At 37.3% G+C, this 15,810-nt stretch overlaps 1 protein-coding gene across 7 annotated transcripts in view; it reads left to right on the top strand.

The window, feature by feature from the left end:
* The window catches only part of RPS6KC1 (ribosomal protein S6 kinase C1), a 238,026-nt gene that overhangs the window by 122,630 nt on the left and 99,586 nt on the right, over positions 1 to 15,810 (top strand). For all 7 annotated transcript variants that reach the window (XR_008555068.1, XR_008555067.1, XR_008555066.1 and 4 more), the window contains 2 exons: positions 14,215 to 14,297; positions 15,428 to 15,523. Coding sequence is in view for 4 of the 7 variants with exons in the window: in XM_054711380.1 (XP_054567355.1) it covers positions 14,215 to 14,297; positions 15,428 to 15,523 (179 nt within the window). In the remaining 3 variants the exon portion in view is untranslated. The remainder of the gene's footprint in view (positions 1 to 14,214; positions 14,298 to 15,427; positions 15,524 to 15,810) is intronic.

The following is a 15,810-nucleotide window of genomic DNA, read 5'->3' as shown; positions in this document are numbered from 1 at the left end:
TATACCTGACTCATTATTTCCTGTTAGTGTTGTTACTTTCTTACTGGAAACTCTGTAGGGTTGTACTTTGGCATTCCAGCAGATTATTTTTCTTCAGTTTAAAGTACAGTCATGTTTACTGTTACATTATAGCATGTTGACCTCCTGAGAGTTTAAATATGTGTGGAACAGAATCATACCACACTCATTAATAGATACAACTTTCAATTTTGTGTCCTGAAATACTGAATTTAATAGATCAGTATCCAAGTTCTACTTTTTAAGCTTTTCCCCCCTCAGAAATCACAGTTCTTACAGTTGACCAGCAGGTGGCAGTCTACCATTAATGGATTTTTGCTCTCATCTTCCAGGTTGTCCTTCACTAACATTCAAAAAAAGCTGTAGTCTAAAGAAGGGTTTTGTTTTAATTATTTGCATAAAAGAACTGTACTTTCAAGCTTTGTGAGTTACAAAAGTGCCCTAGTATTATGGCTTGCATTGAACAATGTGGAAAGTCTCTTCATTCCTTGGGCTTTTTAGTTTGTTTTATCAATAGGATAAAATAAAACCAATACCCCTGTAATGGCCTTAACTGAAAAGCAATGCTAGTGTTCTAAGTTAGATGATATTAGATCTAGAGAGTTACAGGACTTAGTTAAGTCTGTGTATTCCTGCCCCTTGCTTACAATGCAAAGGGAATTAGAGCAAAAATTTATAAATTACTGCGTCTCAAAATTGAAGGGCAGTCCTACTGATAAAAACTACAAGTAGGCTTTCCTCCTTCTCTCAAAGAGGTGGGAGTAATGATAATATACTAATATTTCGTCACTCAAAAATCACAAATCAATGAATACAGGGGGACATAGAGTACTTAGTCCTCTTTTGCTCTATCTACCCTTAGAAACATTAAGGGTTTAACTAATTCTTCCCCACCTCCCTGCCCTTCCATTTCCCATCGCTGACCTTTGTATTATTGTCCAAGTAACTCTAAAGCATATTAAGCTGATGATGTTTGCTTAGAAAGTGAAGTTGTCACAAGATTACGGTGAAAACGATTCACTTCTGTTTAAACAGTGTGCAACCTCTACCCCTTCCACTCCTCCCTCCTGGGAATCCTTATCACATATTTGTCCTAAAAACATTACCCACCTGCTCTGTACTTTATAGTATCAGCAATGTATCTTTTTATCTTGTGGATGATGTGCCTTTATATTTTGAGAAAAAATTTCCAGTAACAGATTCGATTTACATGGACAGAAACTTGAGCAAATGCCAGACTAGTAGGGGGGCCATTATTCTACTCTATAAATAAGTTTAAAAAAAGAAAGAAACACACACACAGAAACCTGTGAATCAACATGTTTTGGTCTAATTGAGGGGAAAAGCAAGATAGATAAATTTTGAAATGCAAATGATCACCTTCTGTTATTTAAGTATAGTTTTCTGCCAACTTTGTGATCTTAGATTTTAAAGTCAGTCATTTCAACAATGTATATATACTGCCAAGGATGTCTGATGTTGACAAGCTTCTGTAACAAAATGAAGAATGTTTTTTAAAAAGTTGCGACTTTTTAAAGAAAACAAATCTAACAACAAAAAGACAAAAACCATGGAGCATTCTCTGTCTACATCTGTGAAAAAGCCAGCAAATAAATGGCTGCAGCTGCAGGCCCATCAAGAGGGTCTTGAGAATACGAATTCACTGATCAAACCCAGCCCTGTTTTCAAAGTAGAAGCCCTTCCTTTTAGGTTCACTTTGTATCCTTAGATTATCTAGGATGACTCTCTAGAAAGGTTTTACTTTAAATAAACATCATTCATGGTAAATGGGTTCCTTTCATACCAGAGAAACAGAAAGGAGTTCAGGAAGAGCAAAGAGCAAAGAAATTGTCCCCAAAGTAGGAATAGATTGTATAGCATGACAATACAAATATAACAGTGTCCAGTTTCCATATTAGGAGACTTTTAGATGCTGTATTAAGAGACTTTTAGACAGGCTCCCCTATTTTCCATTGTGAGAGATTATAGAATAAAAACTGGAGTAAATTGATTATTCTTCAGAGGACTTCCTTGTAGTTACTCTGATTTTATTTCTATTTGCACATACACAAGCACGCAAAGGATTTTGTGTGTTTTATCATTGCAACTGTTTATCATAATATAGAATAATTTTTTGATATAAAATTTCAAGTATTAAGAAAAACTAAAATGTCAAGAAAGTATTTTTCTTAGTCTTTTTTAGCAGTCTAGCTTGAGGACTTTTTAGACTTGAGAATTTATAGGTGAATATAAGAGTAAATTGACGAAGTCTAAAATGCTCTTTACTGCATCCCAATCTCTACGCTCCCAGATGTCAAATGACAGCTTTGCTTCCTCTCGTAGGCGATTTCACACTTGGAAACAGCTCACAGCTGACAGGGAAAAGTGAAACATAGAAAAATCATGCTGAACACTATCTCTGAAATTCAGTTTTAGAGCATGACATTTATTTACTACCATCCTTTGCTCTTCTAGCCTGACTTTATCAAATAGTCCATGAATATATTTTTTGAGAGTAGTCTCCCATGCCCTTCTCCATAAACATGTTTCACACACAATTTGTTGCTTTTTAAGCATGGTGCTCTATGTGATAGTTACGTATTTGATAATTAGATCTAGGACTCAGATCATGAGTGGTTTAAAATATCATGAGGCTATCATAAGTTTAAAATTTTGAGATGGAATTGAGAATTGCTAAACCTTGATATTTGTCCCATATCAGCCATTAACTCATTGCATGACCTTATTGTGCAAGTTACTTAAGACTTTCTAGGACTTACTTTACTGGTAGTAAAATAGATTAGTTGAGTATAAAAAAGATTATAGGTGTCAAATCATCTAATTTCCTTCTTATATAAAATATAGTCAAAATTCAAGTCCATCTTATTAAGGCAAGAATTTTACTCCCAAGGGCAAATATTAATTTCTTGTCTAACATTGGTAGGGTTAAAATAATTATTTCACTTGGGGAACTTTCTAAGTATGTATTTTTACTCATAGAGTTGTACATAAAGAATGTATTGTGGAGCCTGGCTGGCTGAAGTGGCTCAGGTGGCTGAATGTTGTCTATGCAATGAAAAGTTGCTGGTTCGATTCCCAGTCAGGACACATACCTGGGTTGTGGGTTTGATCCCCAGTCAGGGCACCTCCGGAAGGCAACTGTTCTCCCTTCTTTCCCTCCCTCCCTCCTTTCTTCTCTGTAAGCATGTATTCAGGTGATGTGGGGGGAGGGGAAATAAAATATATTGTAGAAATGAGGGATTTATGGAAAATATTTTTATTTAGAGGGGGAAAAAAAATAAGACAGCTTTTGAGTAGGGTAAAATTTGAATGCCAAGAGTCTCAGCAAATAAAATTATTTAAAGAAGAATCATTTAGATCTGAGAATTTTGGGATGAGGAGTCTAATTTTAGGAATGCAAAGTTGATAGAGAAAGCAAAAATATTGATGTATATTTTGAAATACTAATGATATAACCAGGAAATACAGGTATATCCCTGGTGTAGCCTCTCCCCACCTCCCACTCCCAAAGAAGAAAGAAGAAAAAGGCAAGAGGTAGCTTTGAGAAGTAATGTTAAGAGTAAAATATTTGTGATTAATACTTAAACATTATAGTTCACAACAGTAACTCTTCTGTTTGATGTATCCTTAAGCAAAACTTCAATAGTAGCTTTCTTATTCATAGTAAACATTTTAGTGTTTCCCTTGAATGATTACCAAGTACTTTTAATGTTTTGCCCTCAGTTGCTATTGTCATAAAAATGAAATCTGTACCTTTGAAAGAGAGTCAGTAACTTTTCAAGTTTGTGATAAAGTAGTGAAAATTTTACACTATGCATTCCCTGATGCAGTTCTTGTATATTGAAGAAACTTGTGCCCTGAGTATAGAGCCTTATTAGGATAAACAAGAAGAGCTTCAAGTCAACTCGAGTCTTAGTTGTTCAGGCAAAGCCATTCTGGAGTAAAGAAGATTAAATATGCTTTTGAGGTTCTAGACCCTTAGGATCCATCCCTAGGTAGGATGTGTCCTGGAGCCCTCATAAACTGTTAGCTAGCTATTTTGACCAAATCACCAGTTTCTCTACCATGTAAAATATTGCCATTTTGAATCTCCATGAAGTAGCCAGGGCTTACTTCTCCTAAGCAATTATTCACAAATACTTCTTCAAATAAATCTTTTAAAATGCTAAGACTTTTAAAAAAGCAAGTGAAATTGCTGAAGTTCCTTTACTAGCAGTGCATGTAGCTCTGCCCGCCTAATAGAGCAGCAGAGCCGCAGAGAGAGGGAGCTGTGTCTGTCATTTTCACAATTTTCAGTTAGCCTTTTTCCCATCAATCAACTTTAATGGCGTTGGCTGGGTAACACTGTGACACCCAATGGCTATTCAGAATGGAGTTGTTGTTGATATGATCAATGGAAAATGGAGCATGCTGTTGGTTTTTTTCCTACTAGAAATGCAGGGTGAGAGAGAAAGCAAGATTGTATAGAGCTCAGAATTATAATTATAATCAGTCAACCAGAAGTCATATGGTAGTTACCCGTTTCTCATTTTATTTCACAAGAATACCGTATAGTAATGACACCTATAAACTATCTTGAACAAGTAATTCTTGGCTGGAATGCTGAATCAAGTTAAATCAAGGAGTTTTGACTCAAGTTGTGCAGATAATTGCAGGAAACATCAGAACATGGCTGCCAGGTCACCACGACAACAGGAAGAGTAGAGCTGGGTAGTGGGAGAAATGCAGAATTTGGTATTTTGTCAAGCCTAGACTGAGCTGACGGTGGTGTACACCTACATCCATTTCCCCACGTATAACAAAACAGGCCCAGGGGTCCAGGTAATTGAATTAATGTGGTGTCAGGAAGCAAGGCTAGAGAGTGGGATGAGCCAAGAAAGCGTGAAAGGTGGACCCAGCCCACACCCCTCCCTTTACCTTGTGGCCACCTGGGCAGCAGAGCCCCAGCCTTACAGACTTCTCTCTGCAAAGTGCTGGCTTCTGTCATTGGCCTTCTCTGGATAATAATCTAACGAATTGGTGATACAGGCCACTTCTAAACAGTCCAGATAACCTCCTTGACAAATACTGCATTTGAATAATCATTTGAATACAATGTTGGGGGACTTTATGCAATGTAGAAATGCTAATTGGGCAGCCAACATTGTTTGAAATAGGATAAAATTAGAAAAAAGGAGGAAAATGGCCATTTGAAATGCTAGGGTAGGAAATGCAAGTTCCAGGTTCTAGTTAGTCTCTCACCCTGAGAATTGAGATCTGCACAGACCTTAGGCAAGTAAATTTCTTCTGCCTTTGACTACCTTGTTTCTAAGGCACAGTCTCTTTCAACGGTTTTGTACCAATACATTTTTAAACTTTAAGCTTCTAAACTTTGATGATTTAGGTTATAGGTATTAGAGGAACAATCTAAACTTGGAATTAAAATGAAATTTGATTCTCATAGTTGGTGTGGATTTTAGTTTTGCTTTCATTTGAAACATTTAGTCTTGTTTGTGGAAACTTAAAAAAAAAATGTCTTTATCTATATATATAAAAGCCTAAGCGACCAGCCGACTGGCTGACCGGCCAGTAGCTATGACGCGCACTCACCACCAGGGAGCAGATGCTCAATGCAGGAGCTGCCAAAGGACAGCAACTTTGCAGAGTGCCCTCTCGCACTCTGGGACCCCTTGGGGGATGTCGGACTGCCGGTTTCTGCCCGATCTCTGCAGGCCAGGCTAAGGGACCCCACTGGTGCACGAATCCATGCACCAGGCCTCTAGAATCTAAAATAATATCTTTGGAGGAAACTAGGTAGTGTGGTTGTCCTACAGTGCACGTAAATGAATTTGATTTTGACAACATTTAAATAAAATTTCTAATGGATACTGAATATGTCACTAGACCAGCAGCCAGATATTAGAGCCAGCTTACATCTTTTTATAACACACTTCATGTCTTTGTGGGCCTGGATTCCTTACATCGAAAAGGGGCAGGGGAAACTTTCAGAGACCTCCCAACCCTGTCTTCTTCCTGCTCCCAGGGCTTTTTAGCTCTTTTCTCTGCCATATGCTATTTGTGCCAGAACAAACTAAATGTAGGATGCAGAGGGGAGCATTGGAAAGGGCCCCTGCAGCACCCACTGTAAGCCACTGTCATGTCTTGCCTGGACTGCTGCAGTCATCAGCTGCCCGGCTCCATTCTCATCCTACTTTTGTTTCATCCAGCAGGCAGAGCACGCTTTAGATCACATCTGAAACTTTCTAGCCTGCCACATGTAAAAGTGCCCAATGGGACCTAAAGAAATGAATGTGATGAGACCTTTTTAGGTGTTTTGAAAGCCTTGAATGAAGAGTGCTACCAAACACATGATTGATATATTTACTCAACAAACATTTATTAAGTGGCTCCTGTGTCCCAGGCACTGTGTCTAGGAGCTAGAAATAAAAGACATAATTGGTATAAGATTGACAGTTACTCTTGAAGATTTATATAAAAAAAAGAAACTACCCAAACAGAAGACATATACTATTGGTTAAGTAGGACATTAATAGACCTTTACAGGTGAATGATTGTATTTATAGAATGGTAATTTACCAACCTAACAAAAGATATGCTTTGCTGTCCCTCTTCTTGCAGTTTGGTTCCATATAATGTTGGATTCAAAAACATCCTTTCTTCTGTGTTTCTTTCTCTTTGCTCTTTAGTCATCAGCTGTAGTGGAAGACTAATGCTCGGCCCCTGCATAGAAAATCTTTATACACAGCAAGAGCTGGTGAGAGAAATTGACTAGAATTTTGTAATTCTAGTCCCTTTCAATTAGCAACAGATGCTGCAGGGAAAGGCTGTCTGTGCAGGAACACAGCACTAATGTTTCCATGCTCTAGCTGACGTGGAACACTCGTTGCAGAGAAAGATGTGCTTTTCCTCAGTCCAAGTGCGTCAGTATGTCACTGACGATAGATTTTTTTTTTTTTTTGACTGCGCTCTACTCCAATCTAAGACCATTAATGAAGTCTGGCTCCCTTAGAAGCAGGTTAACAAATTTTTGGTTACTTACAACAGCATTTTAAATCTTACTGAACACTTAGAATTTATAGAAAATTTACTCCAGTTTTTTTTTCTGACAATATAAAAGTGTACAATGTGTTTAGTTGTAAGGTTTATAAGAATGCAGCTTAATTTTCATATTGTCTCATTCACTGAATTCCAAAAGCTACTGTATTTTTGTTACTTACATTTATTTTTTTTTTTTCCAAAAGAAAGAGTTGCAATTCTTAGGGTCAATTTTTTTAAAATAAAATTTTTAATGTTTTTCTTTAAAAATTGATTTTAGAAAGAGAGGAAGGGAGAGGGAGAGATAGAAACATGGCATCAACATCAATCTGATGCCTCCTGCACACCCCTTACTGGGGATTGAGCCTACAACCCAGGCATGTGCACTGACCGGGAATCGAACTGGGACCTCCTGGTGCATGGGTTGACACTCAACTACTGAGCCACACCAGCGGGCTTAAGGTCAGTTTTTAAAAATTATTTTGGAAAAATTTTTTTAAAATTATTTTGGAAAGTTTTAGAAAATATTTTGGGAAAAAATTCTGTGGCATTAGAAAAATGTATTCTTCCTCGCCAAAATATACTTACTACTGATTATTATTTTTACTAGAGGCCTGGTGCATGAAATTTATGCACCAGGGGGTGTCCCCTCAGCCCAGCCTGCATCCTCTCCAATCTGGGACCCCTTGGGGAATGTCCAACTGCTGGTCCAGGGATTGGGCCTAAACTGGTAGTCAGACATCCCTCTCACAATCTGGGACACTGGCTCCTAACTGCTCACCTGCCTGCCTGCCTGATCACCCCTAACTGCCCTCCCTGATGGCCTCGTCAACCCCAACTGCCCCCCCACCGGCCTGGTCACCCCTCACTGCCCCCCTCTGTCAGCCTGGTCGCCCTTCACTGTCCTCTCCCCCCTACCCCTGCTGGCCTGGTCACCCCTAACTGCCTGCCAGCCTGGTCGCCCTACACTGCCCGCTGTTCTGTCGTTTGGTCATCCCTCATTAACCCCCCTGCCGGCCTGGTTGCCCCATGCAGCCTGCTGCTCAGTCGTTTGGTTGGCCCTCACTAACCCCCTTGCCGGCCTGGTTGCCTCATACAGCCTTTTCGGTCGTCTGTTCAGTTATTTCAGTTGCGACGGTTGCTTGCCTTTAAAATTTTTCTGTCATTATAATATCTGGATAGAGTGCTAAGTCATTTATGTGATAGATTCTCCCCGCATCTAAATATTGGTTTAATTTGACTATTACATAAAAACTTATTTGTAACAATTGCTGCTTTTTCATTGAGGTTTATATGACCTCTAAATAACAGTTCCACAGTTACAATTTCTTTGAAGTGGTTAAGGAAAACAGTTTAGGAAAAATATTTAAATACTTGTCCTAAATTAAAATGAATTTCTTTATACAGGAAATTCTTGTAAACTTCCTATGTGTTCTACCATGTACTGGAAGGAAGATAGCACCAGAACATACTTCCTAGTAGAGGCTGTGGAATTGTCTCTAGAGATTTTTGGGATGGGTGTGGGCAACTGTATTGTTAGTATTAGTAGAAGTAAGTGGAAGGATGAGAGGACCTGTGTGTCTCCCTTAGAAGAAACACCAGGGAACAGAATCAAGTGATATCACCAGTTTGTAGGTGTACCTGGAAAAACCCGTCAAGGATTGCCTGCGTACCATGAGGTTCCCTGATTTATCCCGAATTGTAACAGGAATATCTCTTAAAGAGTGAGTTTGGGATGCCGAGGGCACCACAGTTGCTTGAAATGTAAGATAATTCTTCTTTATAAAGCTTTGTAGAAAGGTTAGTCTTTATTTAAAGCTTGAGTCTGAGATGCATGTTCTAGCTTTTTCCATTTTCTATAAAATTTCCAGCATAGTTTTAGTGTTATCTTTGGTTATTTGAGTCATGTCTTTGACAGATCTATGTAATTTAAATCATGTAGTCCTAAAAGGCAGGGCCTGAGTCTGTGGATACCCTGTATGATGTCTGTAGTGCTGAGATCATGTGGTCTGTTCCGTGTCTTTCCTACTGCCTCAAGTCTGGGTGGATACTTTATTTTTTCCCTTCACTTCTCATACAGATACAGACATTTTAGGGTTTCCTGAGTGCAAGTTGTTTTTATACTCCTTTACTTTTCAGGAGTGAGGCTTATTATAGTTATGGTTTTGGGGTCAGGTTAACATGATTATTTTTGGCTATAGGAGGGAGACTCAGTAAACTCTGATTATCATCCTATCTAATAATAGACAAATATGCAAATTGACCATACCTCTGACACACCCACAAGCCACGCCCACAAGCCACACCCACCATCCAATCAGAGTGAGTATGCAAATTAACCCAAACCAAGATGGCTACAGCCACAGAGAGCAAGGTTTCCTAGGTAACAGAGGAAGCCAAACTTTCTGCCAGCCGTTGCAGGCCTAAACCTCCACTCAAGCTACAAAGTTTCAATTATAGAAGGTAAAAAATTCAAACAAATGGCGGCAGAATGGAGCTTGAGTAAAATCGATGTAGTCAAAGTACATTTTACGTTGCGATAGTTTTATTGTTATGTGAACTTGTTTATTCACTTGTGAAATAAGAGTATGAATCAGTAAGATTCTTTGTTGTGTTAGAATATGATAATTGTACTAAAGGGAGAGTTCTAGAATTTTACTAAACTGTTCTCATATATTTGATTTCCTTAAAATTCTAGATGATTGGAAATCTAGCCTGGAGCTGATTCTGTCTCCATTACATTGAAAGATAATAACAGGTTTAGTGACACTGATTCATTTCACTTGCCACCAGGTCTCTTAGAGAAAAGGAAGAGTGGTTGGGTCTAGACAGGAGAAAGAGGAAAATTGAGCATTGCTAGCTCATTTTAGCATAATCCCACTCTTTGGGCATCTTAAGTTAATGGAGAGGGGGAAAGTTATGAGAAAGGCTCACGAGTACTTTTGAAAACACCTTCAGAATCATGAAATTACAGGTAGGAAGAATGTTAGAGGTCTGGCTGTCCTCATTTTCCAAGAAGCTTAGTAGCATGCAGAGCCGAGCCAGGCTTACAGAGCAGCATAGCTCGAGCCCTGTCAATCAATAAATTTTTTGACTCAGAAAGAAGAATATCTAGGATTCTTTGATATCACCATCTTTTTTTGAGGTTTTGTGGGAAAAATCTGGGAATTTGTTTTATTTTCTTAGGGAATAGTTTATCCCCCCCCCCCCCCCCCCCCCCCGCATCACTTTGTTCGATGCCTGTAGTACTGCTACACTTGTGCAGAATAAGGCCACTGGAAATTGCAAATGTAGAATGTAGTGGGGGTGAAGGGGACATGCATGGAAACTTAACACTTGGGTGTTATAAGAAAAATATTTTGAAAATTGACAAAACAGTGGTAGAATTTATTTTTTAAAATGTTTCTGCCTTTTTTTTTAAGATTTAAAAAATGTAAGGTACGAGTTTAAAGGAATTTCTCAGCTTCACCATATTTTATTCTGAAAATAGCTTCACATACTTATATGGTCTTTATTTCTATAAGTTTTCTACTTTTGAAGTTAGTCACATCTACTGACTAGTCGCCTGGTGTTTGTAGTAGCTATTGTGTAGCTTTATATATAAATCAGTATTCTTGGTTTATGTTTAAGCTTTTTATATAGATTTTGCAAGTAAAGCAGTTTTAGAGAAGTGCTTTTGACAGCCACACAGCCTCAGGCTTCTTTTTGGCAATTCAATTTCAGGGTATATCTTTACAATTTTAATCTAAGAATTAGAATTAGGGCTAATGTATAATAATATTCTGCTAATAGGGAATATTCAGACACTGTGGCAGTTCACATTCGATGCAGTATGTTGGTCATTATCTACCTGTTTTAAGGAATCTGGCAGAAAATTGCGAGGGATTTCAAAGCAGATAAAACCAATGAACCCAGTTCTCAGACTCCTTAGTTGAGCAAGTTCACAGAAATCAATAAAGGAATATACCTTGTCTGTCTCCTGAAGTGCCTCTCAAACTTTTCTACCCAAGTACTTCTGACTGTAGAGGCAATATGAAATGGGTACCCCAGGGGACTAGTGAAATATGATCCTGAAGTTCCTTTGAAGTCTTTTATCTTGCAAATCCATGTAAATTTTACATTCTGTTCCATAATAGATCTCGGTTTCTTTTAATGGTAAAACAATATCCAGCTCCCTTCCACACATATAAAAGGCTTTATGCTCAGGAAGATGTACTGTGCTTATTTGGTAGTTTCAAGTACCCCCCCATCCCCCACACACATTTCATCCCCACCCCCCACCCTCTCACCCCCAGACTCACTCCCAATCCCTGCAGTGATAGGGGAAACTAGCATAACATATCCCCTTTGATGGTCTAGGCTGCACTGATAATGGCACTTGGACCTTTGGCTGAATTTAAAAGGAGCTTTATAAATTGCTAGCCATCGATTACATTATGGAGCCTTATCTCAATGACCCTCTGCTCAATCCTAACAGGAAACCTTTCTGAGCAGAGTTGGCATATGGCTTTAGTCTAGAGCTTTTCAGGGCATACTAGACCCTATAAAACCATCTTATTAATTTTCACTTTTGATTGGGTCAGATGTTCCTCTTTTCCCAGGGCACCCGGTTACTATAGGCTCCAAAGGCACCCTACCCAAATAAGGTTTCCATAAAGTTGCTTGGAAATGTTAAATAATGCATACAAAATATTAGACGTAAGAGTTCCTTACATATAGTAAGTAGTCAGTAAATGTTAACTGCTATTTTAGTGTTGCAATGATCATTATTGTCGTGTGTGCCTACTATGAGCACAGCAACACAGAATGTGAGACTTATTGGTAGCATATTCAAAACAGATGACTGACCAATGATTTTGGATCTTGACTAGTGAACAGATATCACATTTATTATAAAACTAAGTGATATGTACTGCTTGCTGTACAATTAAAGAAAATGGAATAACTTAAATTCTTGAGCAAAAACACTAAAAGACAAAACCACAAACTATGCCATTGGGAAAACTGATTTTAGTTTCACATTATTTAACATGTGGCCAGCACATGGAATTCTATGGAGGGTTAGTGCCTAGTGCCTAGCATAGAGTCTAGTTTGTGCTGTTTATGTATGCTGGTTGAATGACTAATAGGGTGAGACCTCATTGTGGAGGCCTGATTGTATACATGCCTGTTTAAGTTAGACATGTGAATGTTATTTAATGATCAATGAGAAGCCATTCAGAATTTTGAATAGGAAGAGGATGCATTGACTGCCTAAACTGGAAGGAAATGTGCAATGGGAGGCTTGGGAATGGGTGTGGGCAGTGTATTTGAATCTTGGAGGGATACTGTAAGCACTTTGAATGAGAGCCCCAATGAACTTTTCTTAAAGAAAATCACTATTTTAGGAAATCCTTGAGTGTCCAAACTATAGGATGTAGAGCTAAATTTAACATAGAGACCCTCAAATCTAACCTTATATTATGAATGAGATCAAGTGAATTCCTCAAAGCTCTTAGTCCAGGACTTCTGATTCCTAGTCCATTGCTCTGAAATATATAATAACATTCAAATTGTGGGGGAAACCATATAGCCAGGAGAGTCTCGGGCAGGATTGACCTACATATAGCTTTGTCATCCCTGCTCCATCAAGCCTGAATGTTTTCATGTAATCTGGTTATACATTTAAAATTATACCACTTGTGCTGGCTAGTGTGGCTCAGTGGCTGAGTATGAACTCATGAACCAGGAGATCACTTCGATTCCCGGTCAGGGCACATGCCCAGGTTGTGGGCTCGATCGCCAGTAGGGGCATGCAGGAGGCAGCTGATCAATGATTCTCTATCATCATTGATATTTCTATCTCTCTCCCTCTCCCTTCCTCTCTGAAATCAATAAAAATATATTTTAAAAAATAAAATAAAATTGTACCACTTGGATATTCATGTAGGCTAACAAGCATGGAATGAAAGCAAAACTCTCACTACCACAGAGGCAAACCACTAAAACATTTTGTCATATTTTCTCACCAATCTTTAAAAAAAAAAAATACATGATTTTAAAATTAGACCTCTGTTATTTTATAGCTTGTTTTTTTTAAATTTAATATATCCAGATGTTGACTTATATACTTAAACCTTGCACGAATACATCATTTTAAATGCTTATGTAGTAGTATTCTATCATAAGGATGTGCCCCTCTCTCTCTCTCTCTCTCTCTCTCTCTCTCTCTCTCTATATATATATATATATATATATATATATATATATATATGTGTGTGTGTGTGTGTGTGTGTGTGTGGCTTTGCAACTAATTGAATGTCATTAGGAAAGGGTAAAAATACATCAAACATGACTTAAGAGCTAAAAGCCTCAGAAATGGTGAAATGAGGAGTTTTTGCACATTTGTGGAGAAACCTGAAAGATGACACCTGAGAATTCCTATTACATTTAAGGAAGTTGTGCTGATGAGAGAGGGATTAACACGGATAAAATTGTAATTTGTAGACACTCTAAAATCTCTTATCTTAGCCAATAGTTTCATTTGTGGCTTAAAACAACATATCTCTCTGTACTTGTAATCACAAAGTGGGTAAATCTTCATTGCACATGCTCCTCCTTTAGTTGAAAACAATTATATAGGAGAAGGATGATACTGTGAACTAGGTCTTAGTTCTGTTACTGATTTACTATGTGACATTGGACAAGGCGTGTCACCTCTGGTTTCTATTCTGTGCAAGGATAATTAATACTGCTTTAAGTGATTTTTGCAGTTCCTTCTGAACGTAGAGTCTTTGTTTTTAAATCAAAATATGACCTCTTAGGTAGAGTTGACTACACTTTATCAAATTGGAAAAATTAAGCAAAATGCTGATATAGTATATTCATGTAACTTTTAAGTATAGTATCTTGAAGGTGTCCCTCTATCAACTAAAGAAAAAAATGTCTCCATTTAACATATGACTGCGTCAAAAAAAAAAAAAAAAATGCAACCACAGTAGGTGATCAAAGGGATAAGTAACTTTCAGGGATTTTGAAAGCCCAGTAGTATTTAGTATTTGCTCTCTCAGCATTAAAAAGGTCACCTTGCTAATACATGTTAATTTTGAAAGTTTAATTGACCTTTGGAATTTTAATATCAACCTTTTTTGGTGTGTTTAGAGGTTGGAGCAATCACTGAAGAAACTGAAGCCTGTGATTGGTGGAGTTTGGGTGCTGTCCTCTTTGAACTTCTCACTGGCAAGGTAAGCAGTGACCTGGACGCTTAATAAGTTTACCCAGATGCTACCTTCATTTCAAATTGAGACCATTTAGCCTTTGTCTATAATTTTTAGATCACAGACAAGGTAAGAAAAACTTTGATATACATATATACATATGGATGTATATATATGTGTGCAGTAAATTTATCAAGATTTCAGATTAAAAAAAATAGAGTTGTATTGCACTGAATAAGTCAGTGGTAAAATTCTGTATGTCACAATGTCAGTACACAGTAAGATATAAGACTAAACCTTTTTTCTCTTTATTTTCTATGATTCACTTTTAAATAGAGTTAAATCTGTAAGGTTCATATCAGGATGTATTAGAATTCTTTGGATGTTTTAAACATTTTGTCTGAAATCAGGAGGGAATTCTCATTTTAAAGAAAATTAATGTAGATATGAACGGTAACCTTTTTTTTCTCAATACTGTAAATTTTTTCTATCTGTTCTAGCTTTAGGACAGAATTTATGCTCTCTCTGATCAATAACTTTTAAGTAAGATATTTGAGGTTAGTAGACTTTAATAGAGTACTGTGCAGATTGCCTCCTGGGAAGAAAACAGAGGAAATGAACAGTCATAGTTTTATAAGTAGTCCTCTACCTTAAATATATAGATAATACTGAATTCCCAAGATAATTGTGGAATTTACAAATCAACTATACATACATTTATATGTATATATATGTATATATGTATATATGTATATATATACACACACATATATACATATATACATAAATATACATATATAGATATATGTATATTTATGTATATTTATATATATATAAAATTAATTTTGAAGGTTTTTAATACATTAAAATTTTTTAGTTATCTAAAGTTCCTTTTTAGTTTTTATGTATAAATATAAGCTCTTCTACTTATGAGCCACTTTATAACTAAGGTAAAAGGGCTAGAAGCATAAGCTTATGATGTGATTTATCTGATTGCCTTCATTCCAGTTAGAAGTTCTGTAGGCTTAGAGCCCTCGTCCTAAACTGCTTAGGTAGCACTGCTGATTGCTACACCTCCAGTTTAGACTATTGCTGAGTTCTCTGTACTCGCTGTCCATAAATCCTGGGTAAGAAGTGTACCTGATTGATTGTTTCAGACTCTGGTTGAGTGCCATCCAGCAGGAATAACTACTCACACTACTTTGAACATGCCAGAATGTGTCTCTGAAGAGGCTCGCTCACTTATTCAACAGGTAATTTAATTGACCTATTGGCCAAGTATGTCAAACGTGCAAATTAGCAGAGCCTGCAGCTCCAAAACCTTAAATTAATTTTGGGCAAGAAAGACCCATTACTGATTGAAAATTCAGAACTAGTACTGTGTATCTTCAGGTTTCTGCTATTATCTAAGTATTGGTGAGCTTATCGGTATTAAAATTTTTTCCCCTAAAAAATCTAAGCTAATATTTAATCTATCTATCTATCTATCTATCTATCTATCTATCTATCTATCTACCTACCTATCTACCTACCTACCTAT

This window comes from Eptesicus fuscus, chromosome 22, assembly GCF_027574615.1.
Source record: "Eptesicus fuscus isolate TK198812 chromosome 22, DD_ASM_mEF_20220401, whole genome shotgun sequence".
Taxonomy (NCBI): Eukaryota; Metazoa; Chordata; class Mammalia; order Chiroptera; family Vespertilionidae; genus Eptesicus; species Eptesicus fuscus.
The sequence above is the reverse complement of the archived record's forward strand: the minus strand, read 5'-3'. Positions and strand labels throughout refer to the sequence as shown.